The sequence below is a fragment of the Sinohyriopsis cumingii genome, chromosome 12 (genome assembly GCF_028554795.1).
Source record: "Sinohyriopsis cumingii isolate HCF-2022 chromosome 12, ASM2855479v2, whole genome shotgun sequence".
NCBI lineage: Eukaryota > Metazoa > Mollusca > Bivalvia > Unionida > Unionidae > Sinohyriopsis > Sinohyriopsis cumingii.
Window position 1 is genome coordinate 2707156 of NC_142972.1, and position 22426 is coordinate 2729581.

General features: G+C 33.7%; 1 protein-coding gene across 1 annotated transcript in view; it reads right to left on the bottom strand.

The window, feature by feature from the left end:
* Nucleotides 1-22426, bottom strand: part of LOC149785920 (E3 ubiquitin-protein ligase rnf213-alpha-like) — a 427433-nt gene that overhangs the window by 269871 nt on the left and 135136 nt on the right. Inside the window, exons 27-31 of the mRNA XM_089978087.1 lie at nucleotides 20377-20502; nucleotides 14332-14440; nucleotides 11225-11390; nucleotides 9094-9262; nucleotides 5244-5383 (exon numbers count right to left, since the gene is read on the bottom strand). Of these exons, the coding sequence (XP_089834213.1) occupies nucleotides 5244-5383; nucleotides 9094-9262; nucleotides 11225-11390; nucleotides 14332-14440; nucleotides 20377-20502 (710 nt within the window). The remainder of the gene's footprint in view (nucleotides 1-5243; nucleotides 5384-9093; nucleotides 9263-11224; nucleotides 11391-14331; nucleotides 14441-20376; nucleotides 20503-22426) is intronic.

A 22426-nucleotide genomic window follows, 5' to 3' on the forward strand; every position in this document is an offset into this window, starting at 1 on the left:
ATAATGACTGTGTTACTTATGGTGCATCGTCAGTATCTGACTTTAGGCATATGGCAATATGGCACTCTAAATTGAAACTTCCCTAAAAAAATTACCAAAGAATGGCTAAATTTATCAAGGCTGAAATAACCTAAATGTGCTATATTAAGTTTGATGTATCATTTGAAAATATGTAACATGTTGTTTGGGGTAAAGATTTAGTATTTGAAAGTCAGTGGTGTTACAAGTGATGTAGTTTATTTCCCTAGAATACAAGTGAACATGAAAAACAAAGAACTTGCAGTATTGCAAATTAAATCCCAAAATAATCAGAGAATTACAGACACAAGTCCTAATAATTTAAAGTGCTGGACAAACTATAGTAGAAATTCAATTTAAGTCCAACACTGAAAGTGTTGACATGTCTGTGATAGCTTGTATAATGCTGATGTGCCAACAGTCTTTTGTTGGATCACAATAATACAATCTGAGAATATATCCTTTTGGTTTTTTTTTACTATAACTCTATGTCTCTATTTCCAAAAATGTTATCAGAGCACTTCTGTATTTCCAGAGAAAATAGTCACTGAATTAAATAATTTGAAGAAACAAATTCCAGTCAAAAAGAAATTCTGGTCACAACAATAATACGAACTGATTGTGCTAGATCTTAAAAAGATGAATGAAAATCCTTCCAGTAACAAGATTATATAGTCTTCTGCCTGAACTCAGGTAACAATTAGCATTTTCTAAAAACAACAAAAACAATAAGTACCAGCAATACTGATCGTTAAACAACAAAAAACATTACCTAATGGAAAATAACCTTCCAATACATTTCAGTGCTTACAAAATAAAATCTTAGTTATAATTAGAAATTTGTTGCTAAAATTATAAAATAGAACCTGGACTGTGTCAGGTACACCAGGTAAATTGTAGGGAAATTACAATAACCTAGACCCAGAAAAAAATAAACAAATATAATTCTATTAATAATGAACCTGATATTAAACACTTACACAAAGATAATACTTTAGCTACGTATTAGTTGTTTACAGAATAAAAGTTCTTAAAAAAATCATAAATCAATAATTCACGTCAAATAGAAAATAAACTTTTGCACAAGGTTAAGTCCAACAGACAATGTTACGTTATAAAAGCATATAATGAAATTAAAAAATAAAAAAACAAACAAACCATGCAAATTAAATATACATAACATTAGTAGTATGCAAGATAGAGGCATTCCAACTGTTTTCATACAAATAATGTAGCAGGAGAGTTGACTATTCCATCATAATTAAATCTTGATCAGATATTTGTAAAAGTTTTTGCTATCACTAATTCATAACACTAGTTCAGAAATGATTATACCCTCTTCTATTCAGTGACAGCCAATATTTTACAATTATATTTTGTAAAATTAGTTAATTACAGCTATAAAATATATTTTTCAGTTAAAACATTTTATAGCTGGGTTTGCATTGTGTCCCTTACAGTGATGGAAAATTAAGTGCCCTTTTCTAAAAATTTCATGAGCTCCATTTCCATTTTTTACAATGGTCATCCTACTCTTTTCTGATTCTAACTGAACATTGTCAGCAAATGAAAAATTGTGAAATCATGCATTCTGTTGCCTCAAATCAATGAACTGCATTTCCTGAACCTCTTTCCACCAAACATAAAAACCATTGCCCTAAAGAATATATTCATTACAAAAAATATCAATATGGTGATCCTTTAGGTAATGTGCATACAATGAGACTGTTCACAGTCTGGGTCGTCTTATATACATCATTTTCATTAAGGACAAAATACATATGACAACAAGAGTACAATCATTCAAAAAGAACAAAATAATGCTCCCTAGGCTCTTCTTGGTCACTAAGCCATTAATATCTTCACAGAGGCATGATTAACATCTTGATGATGCCAAATCTCAGCTTGTATGTATAATCTTTAGGACGTATAATCTTCAGAAACAGGCAGCACACATTATTTTAAATGCATTTACCTATCATCCTTCAAAAGCATTGTTTACAGAACTAAGATGGTTCACAATATAAGAAATGGTAGATTTTCACAACACAGTTCTTGTATATAAATGTCTACATGGAACTGCACCAGAGTATCTTTAGGACTTATTCAGGCCTTTTTCAACAGAATACCAGTTGAGATCAATATGACATGGAAACTTTCTAGCACCAAAACCAAGAACAGAGCAATTTAAAAAGAGCTTCAAATACTTTGGTACAGTTCCGTGGAACAAACTTCCACTACATGTAAAATCTGCTGAAAATATTACAGTATTTAAGAGGAGATATCATGAGCATGTATCTGTTTCTAATAAATTATAATGGCATTTAGTATTTCAGTTCTAAACAATTTAAAATAAATAGTAATTACTGCTATCTTTTACATAACGCACATTGTTATACTACCCTTAAGAGGGCCTCAAAGGAGAATTATCCTTGACTAATGAGCCACCCTCTATAAATAAAGTATTGTTATTATTATTATTATTATTATTAAGATAAGCCTCATAGCATAAGATCTTTTTGTTTCTACTACATTAAATTTATTTTCAAAAATGCAATTAGTTCTGAACTAGGAGGCAATACCCAATTTATTAATATCCTATCCAGAACTCTGGACCTCTATGTAGATAACCAAAATTTGTTTGCAGAAACCATGCCTTCTTTGAGTCACAGTAACCTTAACCATTGACCTTTTGACCCAGTATCCTTACTCTAAGTGCAAGCCTTCCATAAAGTTTGGTCCAAAACTGTGATGAAACACTTTAGGCAGTAACCTTGACCTTTGAGATTTGACCCAGAAATCAATAGGGTTCTTCCACATCCCATGTGCAAGCCACATCAATGTTTGGTAACTGCATATGGTGGACAACTCAAGTTATTGTGTGGTACCAAAATTGGCATCAGATAGAGGGACTGACAACATCATATCATAATAAGCTTCAACTTATGGCCGATATATAAAAAGTCTTTAGTGGAAACTCCATGTCAATTCAAATAACCATAATTTCAAGACTTTTAAGATAGCTAATATGGTGATTATATTGACAGACGTATCCATTTTCATTTAGTTCCGACAAAATATCGCATGAGGTTGTTTAGTGAAAATTTCATGTTAATATATCCATCTGTTCAAATGAAGTAGCAACAAGATTTTCAAGATGAACACCACAGCATCCATGTAAATGAAAATCAAAATGGCAGTATTTTCATTAAGGCATGATAAGACATGATAAGTAGTCATTTGTTCGAAACAACCATCTCAATATCAACATTTGTTTAGGAGGAGTAGCCATAACAAGATTTGCAAGATAGCCAATGTGGCGCAGTCATATTGAATGTCCAAGGGGCAAAATTTTCATTTAGGACCATCTCAACCATGGAATCAATATGTATCCTAAGCTTAATGGCAATCCTCTCTGTAGCTTAGCAGTAATGATAACAAACTTGTGCTAATGAACAGATGGATGGAGGGAGGATCGATGAACAAAAGATCATCACATAAGCTGTTCTGGTCTTTGCAATTAAAACAAATTCAAAACATAAAAAGAAACCTCAATGCAACTTGTCTAGCAGGCATATTAAGTGCAGATGAACTACTAGGGGTGAAACAATACACCAGTTTTGTGCATTGAAATGTTTCACGATACACATCCTAAGATATATATCATACACAAATGAACTTGAACAAGGTACATAATTGACTGGTTCTGCCTACTGAAGCCCAAACAGTTAGGAATCAGTCTTTCTATGAGAGATGAACCAAAGAAACTCTCAAAAGCAGATAAAACAGTGCTTTATTCAGCCAGGTTAGCACCCATGATAGATTCCACTTTGGGACAGTGCTAGTATCTAGGGCAAACAAAATGAAAATCTGACAGAGGTCTCTGTTTTGTCCTTTATCCTAATGTGATGTGCCTGAGATGGTGGAATGGTAATGTTTAATTATGATTAGATCTGTTTCTTGTCAAAGAGCCAAAGTAGGAAGTTAGGTACTTGAGGTACTGATGCCTTAAGTGGAGACATGTGTTCACACACACAACATTTTGAGGAAATTCTCCACTTCCCATTGTAGGCTTTAGAAGTGGAAGGCCTTTCTGCTCAAGTGAATCTCTCTATCATTTGTTGTGAGAAATGTTTGTTTTTAAGGGTTTGTCCAATGTGATCCAGATCTGTATTTGAGTGAATTACTTGCCATTGTGGTTGCTGCAACAAATGAGGAAATATCTCTATTTTCTTTGGGATTTTCACTGCTTAGATTTATCAACTCATTTATCCATGAATTTTAAGGAAGCAATGATCAGGTTGAGGCAAGACTCCAATACTTATGTATCACCTTCAGAATCAGAGGTGTTGGAGGGTAAGTATATACATGCAAGTCATTCCATGAAAAGAGCATATTCTTCCCAGGCCTTTGGCTCTGGAACTGCTGGTAGTGAGACAATGGTAGCAAGTTTTGCATTTCACATTGTGACAAATAGATCCACCAGTGTTTGATCCCACTGGGTACATTTGCAACTGAAAACTGAGCAATATGGTGGCCATTATGTTTGTTTGGAGAAACTCTTCCAGTGATCAATATCTTTCAAAATTCCTAAATATGGTCCATGAGGTCTCTCAATAGAAGAGTGCATGCTACTGTGCATGAGCGGAAGTAGTAACAGAGGTGTGCATGGGATCTCGTGCCAAGATCTAAACCATGGGTGACCACTATAACCACCACATGTGGCCAAACAACATGTTACTCCCAAGGCTGGATTTTTAAGGTAGTGGTAGTAATCCTAATGTATTTTATTGGGTAATGCATCTGAAGAAGAAGATAAGTGTATCATACCATTGAAACTGCAAGCTATTCAACCATCTTACAGTAGTATATAATTTGCAACCATACATTAACATTGAAAAACCTTAACACCATTATGTCCATAGTCTCATTATGCTATAATTCAAAGTAGTTGATTTGTTGCCAAAGACTGAAGGATCATTTCAAAACACACGAAAACTGTCATTTCTTACCACAGAAATCAAATGTTGTTAGCCTTCGAATAAAAATGATACCAATAACACTCAAATCCAAGGATAGGTTAAATGTTGATTAAATAACATTAATGCATCCATATACTGCCTTAAAACCTAACTACAAACCCAGAAAGATAGACACATAGATTATGATAACACTGTATGCCCCTACCACAATAGTTGTGAGGAATAATATCTCAACTGTCTGACCTTCTTTCCCAAGTTCTTCGGATCTGAAATGGAGCCAGATCTTCATTCACTTGCTCCCTTTCTTCACCCTCATCATCTAAGGAGGCAGCATTGCTTGTTGGGGACTCCTCACTCATGACCAGGGATCGTGTGGAAAAGTCCTTTAAAACAGAGAACAAACTATCAGATGTTCCTTAAAAAATTCTGACATCCTGCAAATAATGATTGAAATCTTTTCCAGGCAAGAGTCAGACGAGGTACAACTTTTTTTATTCTTAGCCAATTAATCTATCAAGTTGCTCATTATAAACAAGACATTCAACTTTCAGTTTTATTTTCAGAAATCATACCTTACAAGATTTTTATGTGAATCCATACTTTAACAGAACAAAAGTACTGCAAATGGGATATGATATGCACATCTCATGACCATTTGCCTGCTAATGATGACATCTATGTTGAGGACTTGGCTATGTTATGATAAGGTGTGGACCTGGGTAAAATTTCATTGAAATAACTGTATGGGCTATAAAATGACAGCCTGGATAAATCAACAGGTCAATGAGTTAAATCATCTCTTGTTGTAACCTTGACCTTCAGGGTAGGGCAAACAACTGTGAAAAATGAGACAATGTCATGTCAAAACACAAAACGTGGTTAAGTTTTATTAAAATATCTTCAGTGGTTCAGAAGTTATGCTCTTGACAAGAATGCAAGTCACATTTCACCTTGCTTTTTACTTCAGTGAGGCAGGGTGTGTGGCTATAATATTCAACACACTGTCTACACATGATATAAAGCATGGCAAAATTTCATTAATATATGTTCAATGGTTCAAATGCTATACTCCAGGCAAACATATAAAACAGAATTACATTTTCCCTTGTGTTGACCTAACCTTGAGGCAGTGAGTATGCTTAATGTAAGCAACACACCATCTGGTCATTACATACAATTAGGCTAAGATTCAAGAAAATCTCTCCAACTTTTACAGTTATCAGTATCTGTTAATGGATGGATGGACAGAAAGTCGCATGGACAATGCCACAAAATAATACACCTGATTTAACATGGCCATGCAAAAAATATTTTATTCAGTGTCAGAAAACAAGCAAAAAGAAAACTCCATGTCCAAATAGCTACAAAATGAGCACCAGGACGATAAAGGGCTACCCTTGACAAAAAAAGGCAAAGTAATCATGCATCATGTATACAGTAATGAATAAAACAAAGACATCTGTCAGGTCTCATCTAATTTATCGCAATCATTGACATAACGCTTGCATATTAGAAAAGCACAATTTCACGTATGAAGCAAATATCTGCCATATTTTAATCTCCTATAAAAATCTACACAAATACTATGAGATTGTCCTCAGCAATTGTTATAAAATATTAAAAAAATAAAAACAGAATAAAAGACGAATCAATACATTTTTCCTAAAAGATAGGAGAGTAGAATGTCAGTGTTCATATTACATGTACTAACAAAACTAATAAACTCATCTCCCAGTACCATAACTTATAAAAGCAGGGTCTATTCAAGGACTAAAAATGTTACAAGGAAATTACCAACTCAATTTGAAAAAAGGGGGAAAGTTATTTAATATAGAAATTTAAGGTAGAAATAAAGGAAATGCTTAAAAATATACTGCCACATTTGCTAATTGAACACATGGTTGATTTCTAAAATTTGCTTGGCAGAGCCTTAAATGACAAAATGAAAAACATTTGTTGGAAAACCTAAATTTGGAAAAGATGATCATTTAGAGACCATAACTCCTCTAACTGATGACATGGAATTCTGAAAATCCAACACATTCAAGGTCTTATAATTATACAAATGCATAACAACTCCTCTAACTGGTGATGTGGAATTCTGGAAATCCAAACACATTCAAGGTCTTATAATTATACAGATGCATAACAACTCCTCTAACTGATGACATGGAATTCTGGAAATCCAACACATTCAAGGTCTTATAATTATACAGATGCATAATAACTTCCATTGAAATGCAACCTACATTTCATAGTAAATGCCATAGAAAGAAAAGTCAGATTGACTGGCAATCAAGAACCATAACTCTTCCAAATGATAAGATGAAATACATGAAATTGTGCTCATTCAAGGTCTTTCAATACAAAGATGCATGCCTTATTTGGCTGAAACCCAATAAATTTTTATGACTATCTTGCAGAAACTAAAGCCAAGAACAACTGCAATCAGTGTGTCTTAACCCTTCTAAACGGGACTAAATTCAGATACAGTACCTATAAATTCTGTAGTATAATATTCATACCAAATTAAATCAGAATGTATTAAATAGTTCTTACACTATGCTGGTGAAAAGCAATTTGCAATTTGGTACCAGCCTTCCAAATCTGGGTACATAGACATTATTTAATACTGACTCTTTGGCTGATTCAGGTGAGGTACATAGGTCCAAATCCGGGTTAATGGTGTGCATGTGTGGACCAATATATTTAACACCATGATAATCCAAAACAGGAAACAGCAGACAATGCCAAAAGTGCCCTGATAAAAAATGGGGAAAACTCAAAAGACTGTAATCAGAAGATTGGTTGATCCCACCTACTAAAATTGGACTTATCATGTGAAAACTAAAATCACAAAGTTAGCATCAATGACCTTGACCTCAAACATCTGGGCCAAGAATCAATAGAAAGGTGCCTTTGCTCAAGTGTAGAGAATTTTGATGAAAAATGGATCCAGAAAATTTGACATAATAGCAGAAACAAAAAAGAAAATTCACATTTTCAACTCCAGATCCCTGACCATGATCGTATCAGTAGTCTTGGTATCTACCCATGGGTAAGGCAGGTGAGGTTTAAAAAAACATGCAGCAACAAACTAAAATCTATATTGTGAAAAATCACATAAACTACAGATAAGCATTACTGACACTATTTCCCAACCACCCCAGGTCTCTTGTGGGAGTGGGTGGATGAGTTGGGGTGAATAAAAAGTCATGCAGATCTGTAGGTCATGATCATATATTTGATAAAGTTCAAACGTTGTAAGAGTTGCTGCACACACCTGGTGTTGTAGACAAATGTACACTCCGAGACAGAGGCACAACTAACAAAATATTCTTTAATCTAAATTTATGGTACATATAAACAATGCTCATTTTGGTCTCAGAATGCCCTTTGTTCAATATTGGCCTAATATCCAAATGAGACACCAGTGAACAAAGTAATTTTGGTTAGTCACTAAGTATAATTTCTGTCACACTTTGTCAAAGTCTGTTGACTGGATTAAGAGAAAAAGTTGTTTAAAGATATTTAAAAGTAAAAGCATGCCATACTTGTAAAAATGCAGATTGGTATACCTTGGATAAATTTGAAAGGCCTTCATACATACATTAAATGCTTCTGTCAAATCTGCTAGTTTTGAAAAGAAATTAAATGTTTTATAATTGTTCTATTTGTTCACAAAGGAAGCAGACTGGCAGATATTGCACAAATTAGAAAGACCTTTATGTACGAATTTGTATGATTTTTTTAATATATCCCTGTTGAGTGATTTTTGAAAAGTTGTTAAAGGTCTTTCCAAATTTTAGTAATGAGTTATTTTTTTTGGTGGATGAGCATCTTTGGTACAAATCTGGAAGACTTCATGCTAGGATTTCATGTAAAAATGCATTCTATCAAATTGGCTTAAATTCTGTTGACCATTTTTTTGATTAGTAGAAGAGGAGAATGAATGTTGACTGATAACTGATGGATAACAATCACCACACAATCAACAGATGGCCATAGCATAAGTTCTAAAAGCCTTCAGCTAGGTAAACTAAGAAGGAGCATTAAAAAAGAGAATTACAAGATAATATTGGGCTTGTCTTACCCTTGACATTTGAATGAGAAACCTCAGTACAAAATCTCGAAATCCAGGAAGATCTTCTGCCACAGCATGACTGCAAAATACAGATTTCTCCAAGTCTCTAAGTTGAGTGTTCAAGAACCAAACAAAGTGATGAAGCTCTGCCCAGGATGGGTCACGAACACCACAGTTACTGGAAAAAGAAAGAAATTTGTACACATAAGAGGTGTCCAAAAGATCAATTATATCCTACACAGAATAAAGGCAATTTAGCATCTGTATTAGTAATAAAGAACTTAAGAAATTCAGAGTTTTATAAGAGGAGTTTTGCTTTATCTGGAGTCAAACTATGGAATTCCATACCACTTTATATAAAGTCAGCTGACACATGGCAAGCTTTTAAAAAGCTAATTAGTCAACATCTACAGAAACAATCATTTGTATGATTTTGTTTAATTCAGTACTACTACTTTTTACAGCATTGTAATCACCTATAATATTTTACACATGTTCACTACTACTATTTGTATGAATCCTGTATGTACTCATCCTTGAAGCCTTGTACATATTTTATTGTAGCAGTAGATCATTTGTCGAGTTTTTAATAGCATTTGTTGTCTATAGACACCTTATCTTGTAACAATTGTGCATTTTATATATATATATATATATATATATACACACACACACACACATATATATATGCATTTGTTGTCTATAGACACCTTATCTTGTAACAACTGTGCATTTTATAAATATATATATATATATATATATATATATATATATATATACACACACACATATATATATACATTTGTACAAATGTCATTGTAGAAGGCTTCATGGAAGTCAGTTGATAAAATGATCTTATTCTTTAAACAAAGTCATCATCATTGTTATTATTATTATCATTATTATTATTATTATATAATATGTATGGTACCAGTTTAAATGAAGACAATATACATGAAGAAACAACAAAAACGGGAACATCACAATAACCTTGACCTTTCGAATTTTGACCTTGAAACTGATAGGGTTCTTTTTACCTCAAGTACAAAGCCATCCATAAAGTATGGCCATTGTAGATAATGGAAAAATTGAGCTATCGTGTGGAAACTATTTTCCTTATTTTAACCACAGTGAACTTGAACTTTGTGCCCTAACTTAATAGACTTCTTCATTATCCTAAGCGCAACCAATCCACCAACTTCAATAACAGTATATCATGGAGAACTAAAGTTACTGTGCAGAAACAACGTTGGTAAAAGATGGACAACATCATAACATAGCATGTTCTGCCTTATGGCAGGCATATAAAAGTGAAGAAATTATTTTCAACCTAAAAAATATTAGTATAGTTTTGTCTATTTCACAATATGCCTTGTTCACTGACATAAACCACACTGTATACTGAACTTCAAACAAACTGAAAGATGTTTGTAAAGAGTGGTCTTTAAACAGACAAAAACATGTAATCAATGTAATCATTTTATGCAGAACCATTTTCCTTTATGCACTGGATTTATAAGCCTATATTCCTCTGATGCATACAGACCAAGAAGATGAAATCAATCAACACATGTAATATTAACTGTGTCAGTCCTAGGAAGAAATATATTCACTCCAGTGTATTATTTATTTTAACATCGTATGGAGATTAGTGGGCAAAGTGACTGACTAAATCACTTTAAATACAGCCTCCCTCACCTCCCTTAAGAAGACAAATCCCTTTGCAATAAAACAAATATCATCCATCACAAGAGTGGAATATCTAATCAGATGGATACAATTTGGAAAATGCTCTATTCTAGTGAAGAATAGGAGAGACTAAATGCGATATGACTCCAATTATAAAGCTACATTAAAAATCCAAGAAACATAAACACACCAACACAAAAATGAGACAATACAAGGGACTAAATGCTGACAAATATTATGACAAGAAATAGAGTGCAGCCTCCTACAATCAACAACCTCTATTATCAAGCAATTTTGCCGTTCCTCAACAATGACCTCCCCTATCCGGTCAAAAAGGTATCCATCCCATCAGTGACTGATTAAAAGAGGTTACACTCCTATTGCAGGCTTAATCAATACACTGACATGTTTCAGTCAAACCAACTCATCATGATTAAAAACATGGCATTACTTCAAGAGAACCAATAAACACTTCTTTGGAGATCCTTGTGGTTCTGAAGGGTCTACTATGGTTCTTTGCAGTCTCTGGTCTAAATGGCTGAGATATTTGCAAGGCAATTGAAATGTTGGACTTCTGAATTCTTTCTCATCAAAAAGCTGATCTGTAGGCCTGAAATCTAAATATAACAACAATCACTGAATTTTACATTAAAATTTATAGTAATGTATTATGATATTATCATACTTAAGTAGCTGTCACCTTTACAAATCTTATTATTCTCCTGTATAAAGCATTTACCATTCCTTTTCCCTATGCAGAAATACTTATGAATATTTACCATTCTAATTAATCCTTTCACACTGAAAGCTACAAAACCTCTCCCCTTTCAAGTCTGTGAATCTTATTAAAACACTTTCCCAGTCCATAATTCAGTCTAATTAAAACCCGATACTTGACACACAAAAGCAGTTAAAGGTTCTCACTCCCTAGGATCACTTCCCTCAGGCAGACAGTTTTGTTATAACTAACCCTTAAAGTGCTAGTCACGCTGTCGGTCGATGTCTCGTAGTGCTTGTTGCGACTTAAGTAATTTTCCAGGTAAGCAACAATATATGCATCCTATTACTTGAACTAGCCATTCTGTTGTACTTTACTATGCATTTAGTGAAGAAGTTTTACAAATACTCACTTCTGAGCATGTGGTTCCTGGAAAAAATTAAAATGGCTGATGCTGAATACGATGGTGATTTCTTGCAACAAATACTGGCTTCTGATAGTGATAATGATTTGGAAGGATTTGAGGATGAAATTATTTGTGCTGGTGAAGTGTTGATGGAAATAGCCATGAGTAATTTGAGCCAGGAATTGACGTGGAACTGGAGTCTGATGTACATGCTGGCTGGACGAGAAAAGACGGCATGCCTGTCAACCCAACCCCAATTCACTGGTAATTCAAAATTAAATGTCGCGATGGCAAATACTGAACCTATGGACTATTTAAGACTTTTTTTTATGACGAGTTATTGCACATGATAGTAGATCAAACAAATCATTATGCAGATCAGAGAGTTCATGGGGCAGACTTGAAGGAGAACAGTCACATGAAGAAATGACAGCCTGTCACACCTGAGCAGCTAAAGCTCTTTTTCGCATTGATTATAGCAATGGGTTTGGTACATAAATCTGATCTCTATTCCTAATGGGTTACTGATTATGTGATATCAACTCCATACTTCAGCAAAAAAATGAGTATGGGATAGATTTCTAGCTAATCTAATCAATTTACACCTAGCAGACAACAATCAAGATGACCCTTTACACAAGATCTGCCCAATGACTGAAAAAATAAAGCATTTTGCTGAGGTATATTGATGATATTAGAACAAATAACAAGTGAAAATTTTTCATGAACATTTATTACTGACTCTGGGGGTTTAAACTTACCTCTGACATTCATGGAGTGGATGTTTACAAAACTGTTACCTCTTTTTTACTGGTGGTTTTCACAATTTAGATATAACATTGTGATTGACATTACATGTACATGGTTGAAGAATATATAATATTTCTTGGATATATTTGAACTTTTCCATTAAAAAACAAAAATACAGATGAAATATAATTGTAACTTGTCATTTTACCTGTATTTGCACCTGAACGTGCAAATATGTTAAACTTGTACATGTGCCTTGATGCTAATCTTAAGGTTCATACATCCACCATCATTTTTCATATATTGTTTGTATCTATTGTGTATATTTATTGAAATACATGCAATTAAAAAACTGTGCAGTTTTCTTTTTTTTTCTCAAACAATTCAGAACTGAGGGACCATGTACTACAAAACAATATAGCACTTCAAGGGTTAACAACTCTAAATGTTTCAACCAGTGCAATAGGGAAAACATAACTGCCCCTATTATTGTAGCATCACACTCCCCAGGTATCCAATTTCATCACACTAATAAGGACTTAGTACAGTGACTAATCTTTAAGAAGCTCTAAGTGCTTTACAATAGTACTGGTAGATAACACATAAAAACATATACAATTACAAGATTACAAAAACAAACACCATGAAATTACAAAACAAAAACATGCTGAAAATAATTAAGGAAGTAAACATTTTTTTGTCTTTAACATGTCTTTTCTTGTAGTTGAAATAAGTTAGTTTTGAGAACACTCTTGAAACTAATAAAGTCAATTAGGAGTATAAAAGAAAACTCAATTTATATATGACCTGTCATAAACTGGCCATGCAGTCTTTTGCAGAAAACTGATGTCATATCATCAACCTGTGCAAACTGTATTACTTTTTAAATACTCAGTCAGCTCATTTCACAGACAATTAATGCCAATGTACTTTCTCCAATACAGCACATAAAAATACAAATCAGCCTAAAACTTCTTTAGTGATTTTGGATTGCTTGGACTCTCTGCTATGAAAATATAATTATTTCATACAAGTTAACAAGTTTAATACTCCAACATTTCACAAGTGATAATTTATAAAAAAATATTACGTCTAACTACTTTGTAGCAGATTCCAGCTGTGGTTTAAATTTTTCTGTTTTTATTTCACATTGCTGTTTTTTAAATATTAGCGACTTTAATTGACCTTTAGTGAAATAAAAAAATAAAAATTCTTCAAAAGCTAAATGATTGCTCATACAAGAAAACTAAAATTTCCAGAATCATAGCTCAGCATATAGAATTTGAGAATCAATTTTAGATATATATATAAAGTTTGTTACCACCTCAAGATTTACTGACTGATAAAGCAATAAACACTTTGTTGCAACTCATAGGTTCTAATTTTATTGGGGTTTTTTTCTGGCACAGCAACACAATTAGATTGTTTAGTACCCAGGCAACTGGAATAAATTGCCTTGCCCAGGAACGCACAACAGTAGCCATCCCAGCCTGGTCTGATAGTAAGATTTAAATCAGTATCCTCTGAGTCATGAATATGGCATGCTAACCATTAGCTGCCTCTAATGATATGCAGAGGAGCAATTGAGACTTATCTTATGGCCTCCTGCCCATGGGGGGAGGGGTTATGACTAAAGAAAATTATCATTAAAAAGCATACAAATATTCTCCCTACAAATAGTTACCCTGAGGTGTTCCCCTGTTTGTAAGAATGGACAGTGTCTCCATCGGGGATCTGCACATCACATATGGCAGGAAGTCAAAAATCTTGTGAACATGACTGGAAATTACTCCCTACAAGTAACAACAGTATTATTACATTACTGAATGACAAATTTGAGCATGATTACATTTGGCATCACAAAACAGTATAAATTACAAGAGGCACTATTCCCTGTACATTAAAGGATTCTCAATAAAAATGAATTTGTATTGTAATTTACAGCAAAGACATTTGTTTCCGAAAGACACTGTGTGAGCTAAATGTGTCTTCAGAAAGTTAATACATTTCAGTAACCTCTATTGTAGCAAAATATTCATCTCATCTTCCCACAACATTGTTAATCTAATGTCACTCATTTCAGATAAATGACGATGAATATACTTATTTTCCACAAGAAAGTTACAAAACAGTAAAACCTATTATGAAAATCTACCTCATCTGCCAACAAAATAAGATATTGCATGAAAGATCCTATTTCCACAGAGGTCATGACATTTTTCAAGAATTCCAGGGATTGCTATGTCTCAACAGCTCTGCAGTAGTGTGTGTGTGTGATTTGGATTTGTAATATAACTTTAACAATTTTCCAGTCATCTTGCTATGAAGTCTATAGTGTGGCAGTTGATAGTGATGTCTAGCACTGTAGACATCAGACATGCCAACCCTGACGAGTCTGTCTCAGTAAGGCAGTAGATTTTTTTCTGTAAGATTGACAAGTTTTCAGTAAGGTGTAACAAAATATCGATAACTGGTATTGTAAAGCTGGAAAACATAATTAAAAGTTTGAGGCATTGACAATAAACATTATGTTCAACTGAAAAGTTTGCAAAGTACGCACAGACTTTATTTACCACTAGTACAGTTGCACAAACTCTAGTTCCAAACCCTACGCAGCTCAATGGCTTGTTGTTAACTCTCAGCTTGACATAATTCTTAAAAATTCTTTTCCATTTCACATGACGACAGCAATCATATCTAGTTCCACGAGACATACTCAAACTGGCATGTGATGTCCAATAAACGTAATTGTGTCCTTTACAGCTTTTATTCACAAGAATCTGAATTCTCCTTTTTATTTTTCTGTGTTGATTATTAACACTTTCTAGAAGCTTATTTTCTCTTTCATCTTAAACATGAATCTCTTTCTGTAAGCCCTTTTTAAAAATTCTATAATCAACTGTTTTGATCATGTAGATGCTTAGCATGAACAGAAAGGTGCAGTTTAAAGCCTCTGGGGTGCTGCTGTAAAGTTAGTCTGGTTCCCTGATTAATTTTACTAATTCTGAGATGAAACCTGGATCCAAATAAAACATGGATTAACCAAATATCCAAAACTTTTGGCAACGATTATTTTTTTAATAGTTTTTGGTAGAATGCCATAAGTTCATATCTGAATGGTAATTTTCGTAAGACTTATGGCAAAATCATAAGAATTGGCAGGTCTGAGGTATGTGGCATCATGTCCCACCCAGTCACATTATCCGGACACCAGGCCGACCAGTCCTAAAACTAACCTCTTAATGCTGAGTACCAACCGAGGCAGCTGTTAGTACCATTTCTGTAAGTCTTTGCAATGGCTTGGCTGGGGTTTGAACCTGCAACCTTCTAAATCTGAGGCAGATGCTCTAACCACTTAGGCCCCAAAGCAGTTCCTCTGCAGTTTATTAAATCTAAATATCTCAGCTAATCATTGGAGGCTGAAAAGTAGGTCAAAATATTCTAGAATTTTGAACACAAATCCTAAGGTTTCAAGTTCTGAATAAACTTTTGCTATCTTCCAAAATAAACCCAATCCTGGAAGTGTTGATGTGACTGACTATGGTGGCCAAGTCATGTTGATGTACCAACAGTCTTTTGTTGAATCACAATAATACAATCCAAGAATATATCCTTATTTTAAATTTCACTATAAATCCAAAAATATATTTCCAAGAATGTCTTTTCTGAGCACTTTGTATTTCAAGAGAAGAATAACTTAAATTAATTTATTTGAAATGAAACACTGGACACAACAATAATACTGTAAGTTATTTTTACATTTTTCAATTTTTGTATTCTAGAGAAATAAATTATTTGCTGAATTTTACAAAACTTGTTGGTTTTCACTCTTTTCAATTACTTATTTTTAGCCCATAGAGTGGTAGCACAGCGTGCACTCCCTTTATCACTCAATTATTTTATCAATATCATTACCAGGACATAACCAGTTTGATGTTTTTATTATTTCATTTTTAAATAATACAGGACAGTCAATGTTCAATATGAGTCAGATTGAGAAGGGGGCAGGGGCAGCAGAGCAATGCATTTTCCCCTTAAAACCCCATTAAAATAGCATAAAACAACCAGAACATTTCCTGAGTAGATTTCCTTACAGTTTGACAATTAAAATCATGCCGTGAAAATGCTTAAAATGCAGGCGCTTCCAGTGACTTTGCCCCCCTAGGCTCTACCAGGGCATCCATCCCACAGATTCCTTGCCTACCCATCAAACAATATTTCTACATTGGCCATTTACAATAATCATCAAGTGGCTCATGATTTTGGTTTGAAAGAAATTCTAACTGTATTTATACATTTATTTCCCAATCTTCTTAGATTCATATTCATTTTATTTAGATTTACATTAAATAACTAAGAACTAAATGTTGATCCATTATAAATATACAGATATAGTAATTTCCCTTCATAGACTGTATTTTATATTGTCAAAAACTTTTACTTTTAAAAACAAAAGCTTGGTTAAATGGGGTTGAATTTAAAAATGACAGAGTAAGATTTGTCTTTGTCTAGGGACTGACCATTTAACGGGGGGGGGGGCACAATATTTATATTAAAAAAATTCAGCTCTCAAATACTTTCAAGAAGTATTCTTGCTTTGATTTAAAGAAGAAAAAAAATATCATATCCATTAGTGAAAGCAATAGTCTTAGGTAAAAGTGAATATTATGCATGGATCCCAAAAATTCACAGCCCCCAATACACACATGAAAATCAAATGGTCAGTTCCTTAACCATGTGAATATAGAACCCAGCCATAATTTTTTTAAAAAATGCACTAATTGCATAATGTCCAATTAAAATATGCAACAAAGAAATCAGAAAACTTTCAAGTCTGAACAGAAATGCTTTTCTTGCACATTATTTGGGAATTAATCTGTTGAACATCTGGACATTTTTTAAAATGAGCAGCTTATTCAGAGATAAAAATTATTTGTATCAGATTTGAGGCTAGCTGTACCCTATATACTCATTTATAAATCGACCTATTCTTACAATAAAATTTTACTGATACTGAGTAGGGGTCATATTATAAGAGATAAATAAAAAAAATTAAAATCTGACCTTTCTCTTAACTTGTAAAGGCAAACTTGCATTGTTTTCTCAATTCACAATGTTTTGATAGAGCAGTTAATTATATAAATCCAGTCTTAATCCTTATCATGTAAAAGTATCACTGCTTTGTTTTTCCCAGTGGACAATCCTTTTGAGTGTGCCATGAATTTGATACTTGTTCAATGCTATGTCAAGTCCCTTTGATCATACCATACAACTTATTCAGTTGTGGCATTCCTTCAATGAGATTTCAAAGACCATATGATGAAAGTGTCTCTTACAGACTCCAAGCTCAACTTCTAGATAAATAATAGTCCAGCTTCATGAATAGTAAGTGTTCTGTCGTTACAGACTGTACTTGATCTATTCAATATTATATATCATGCATTGCTAAACTTAGGTACTTTCACCAATATTGGGAAAAGAAAATGTAATGCATAGAATGGAGCATTTAAGTTTAAAGGTTACAGACTATGCAGAAGAAAACAATACTGCTGCAGAATGTGAATTTAGTGTGTCAGAGAAACTGGTGTCTGACTGGCACAAGAAAAAATAATTTCTAGTTGAAAGTACCAGACGGCTAAAGAAAATTTGAATATTGGAAAGCTATAATGCAAATTAGGAGTTTGGTTTGAATGAGTGGGTTCTAGAGCAGTGTGTTTCGGGGTGCATTGGATGCAGTTTGTGAAACAAGAGTTGCAGCAACATCGAACAAACCAAGCTGTGATCCCTCACAGAACCATGTCGGTACTGTAAAAATGGATGTTTGCCTAAACATGCCGTTCAGGGCAAATATCATAAATATATCACCCCATGCAGGTGGATTTGACTTGCAAAATACACCTCAACTTATATAATTTCGCTTTTTGCAGGTCCTAAAAGGGGGAGGGGGCAACTTATAATTGAATCATCTTATAAGTGAGTATATACAGCAATTTAATTAGAGCTAACTGAACTATGGTTAATAATGTTGTCCAGTATTGACATTAGCCTTATGTTTACATGTGAACATACTGACACACGTACATAAGCACAAAAAAACATTGTACAAGGCATTCAAATTGCAGCAATTGAACACAGGCAAATATTTCTAGCTAAGACCATTCATATAGCTTCATACACACACACATGCATATGTATGCGTGCCCACACACTCATGCATGCACACATGCACACACACGCAAGTAAAAAATATGCACTGCTCAAATTAATGAGAAAGTGACATGATTAATATGAAATAAGCTAGATAATGACTAGTAGCAATCTCAAAAATGCATGCTTTTGATTAAATGAAGACAAACTAGTCTGAAATACATTTATATATTGAAAACTTACCATTGTGTAGTACAATGAACACACTTCAAGAAATAAATAGCAATGAAATAAGTTTTGACATGTGAAATCTGTGTATATATTTAATCTGGTTTCAGTGCAATCATCATAAATGTGATAAGCCCTCTTGTTTTCAACCATAAAAAACATCAATTTACCATCACTGCAATGTTTGCAGGTGTTTTTATGACAGCATGACTAACTGTCAACTGTGTTTTGATCTCCAGTTTGTAGAAGCATTTGTTGCATTGTTATATTCAATCAAAAGCAGAACTACTTTGTATTAGAATGGTAATTATGCTTTTGTATCAAATCAAATAAAGGGAATAAAAAAACAAAGTTTAAAGGTGTGCAAATCCTACCTGTATAAGAGCTAATGGTCACAGTTGTGTGTCAGTTCAACTCAAGTCAACTGACCACTCAAACAGTAATAAATATCATTTTTTAAGTAGCAATTAACAACTACATTAAATTATTCTAGTCATTCAGAAATGTGAACAAAGACAGCAAGACAACCAGGTGACAGGAGTACCTGGTGAATTCAAAGGTTTTCTTTGATGGATAAAGTTCATATGGAGAAGTGAATTCCAAAGTTTGTAGTAAACTTATATTTCCTGAATTGGCATAAACAGATTTGCTTAATGATGAGCAGAAGTTTCGCAGTTATTTTCAATAACATCATGGCACCATTATTTCACTAATAAAACAATTTTAAAAAATCTGGGTTCAATGTTGGCAGTTTATTTTATCTTCATGAAACAAGTGTCTCAGATTTTTACAGAAATGGAAACTTGTTTGTTGTACACAAAAGTTCAAGTACACAATGAGGCACATATGAATGTGATGTGCTGAAACCTCTTGGAGTTGTGTTTTTCACAATCTTTGAGAGGCTGGTAATCTTGAAAATAAAAGTAACTTATATTGAAATGCAAACAATTTCAGTAAGAAAAGCTGTTTGTTGACAATTATTTCCAATGAAATTATAAAATGAGAATTTGGCCAGTAAACAATGCAGCTATCATCCCTCTCACCACTCCATGCTTCTCAATGTGTAGCCACTGCAACCCCTTCATTTCTCAGAGGTCCCTTGGTAACTAGTACCTGGACTTATAGTGCGGTCTAAGTTTTAGACCCCAATGTGTAGGAGTTATCAAGATAACTTCATCTTGAAAATAGGTGATCTCATAAAAACATTTTCTCTCATGTCAGGTTTTACCTGCCAGCTAGTAAAATGATGATTTTTATTAGGAAATTAAAAATTCTCTTCATAAAAAAAGAAAACCACAAAGAATATTATCAGAATGAAAATAAGATGGGTAATATATGGATCAAAGCATCTCACCATAACTGTCATAGTCTCTACTAGGTAGAGATCACTAGCTGAGCGTCTCCACACATGGCCAAAGCTGTCTGTTAAACATCCCAAAATCAAGAGATTGAAGAGGAAGAAGTCAACTCCTTCTTGGACCTACAACATAAAATATACAAGTGTACTGTAGTGACTTAAGATAAAATGGCAACATAATATTTACTGACCTGACTGTGTATGAATGTTTTATTAAACAGACTGTCTGGTGTCAAAATTTTTAATTTTGTGGGTTTAACACCATTTTTTCAGCACAAGATAGGCTATAAATGGTGGCCAGTACATCTGGTGGAGGAAGAAAATCCACTGACCATATGAAGCTACTGGCATGCTTTCACGCTCACCCACATTAGCTCAGACAAGACTCAAACCCACATGGACAAAGGTGAGATGTGATTGATCTATAATGGCAAGTGCCTTAGACCACTTGGCCATCCAGGGCCCCCTGTAGTATCTGAAACAGTAATGTATGAATAATTTGCATTAGTACGAACATGTTTAGAGTTTTCAAGATTCATCCACTGGCATTAACATGATACTTAACAAATCTAATTCAAATCATAAATAAATTTAGTGCATTCTATGATAACTGAAACTACAGGAATATGAGCAATTTCCTCATGTAAATATACCTCACTCCCTCTTTCATCCCACCCCTACCTCAATGATGGAGATTAGTCTATTGTCACAGAAATGTAAAAAGTGCAGAACTCTTCAATAAATACAATGATATGTCAAAAACATATCTTCTGATGATGACCATAATATGTGAAAAGTTTCACAGCAATCAACTGAAGACTGCAAGAATGGCTGCCCTTCACAGAATTCTGTTATACAAAGCATCCAGCTCTAACTCTAAAAGGACAATAACTCTTTCAAAAATCGGGTGAACATGACGATCTATCAATATGTGAATCATTAGATTGACCATAATAAGCATGAAGTTTCATCCATAAAATAATCGCAAGACAAATTGCATTCACAAGATTCCGTCTTATTTTCATTCAGCTGTAGGACAAAAACTGCAATTAATTAAAAAAATATTGCAACAAAGTGATAGCATGTAAAAACAATGTCATGGCATTCAATCAAAGATTGATATAATGTACAATTTTCACAAGAAGAGGTGTCCTTAGACTGGCTGCATTCACCAGATTCTGGCAAGTACTACATCAGACTCGAAGCCAAAAGCAGCAATACAAAATTCAAAGAAGCACAGTCATAACAATTCTCAGGTTTCATGGTGACTGAATGAAATCTGTCAGACTAGTTGTATTCACAATATTCTATTAAAAACTACATCCTACTAGTCAATAATGGTGATAACTCCAGCAAAAATTGCTGGAGCTAAGTGTCTTGTTGATGACTGTAATATGTGCCAAGTTTAATAGCAATCCATTTAAAGACTACATCCAGCTGCAAGTCATAAAAGGCATTCACTCTAATAAAAAACAACAGACATTAACTCCAATAAAAAACAAGGGGCATTAACTCTAATAAAAACATGGGGCATTAACTCTAATAAAAACAAGCAGCGAAGTGATTTCTGAACATGCACATCTTTAAATGATGATCAAAACATTTTCTAAGTTTTATGGCAATCCCTTGAAAACTGAGACTCACTGCATTTACAAGATTTTGTCACAGAGCTGCAATGGGAAATAACTCTTATCACATTGCAATTGATTCATGATGACCATGATGCTTACCAAGCTTCATGTCAATCCATCAAAAACTGTAGAAGTAGTTGCATTTCCAAGATTGTGTGACAGTTGATTTTTAAACTGAGGTGAGTATGAACTATGACATAAATAGGTAACACTGAGGCAAAATGAAAAGGATGGTTTGGCAAGTTAGCAGCATTTATTAGAACTCCATTGTTATAATTATTTCCCAATGAAAATAACACTGCTGATTGTAAAACCCAAAATCAATGCAAATATAAATAGGTTTCTTAGTAATAACAGTTCACAGAATGACCTTGATAAGGTATGTTTGTTCTCACTATCAAAATATTGTCAAAACC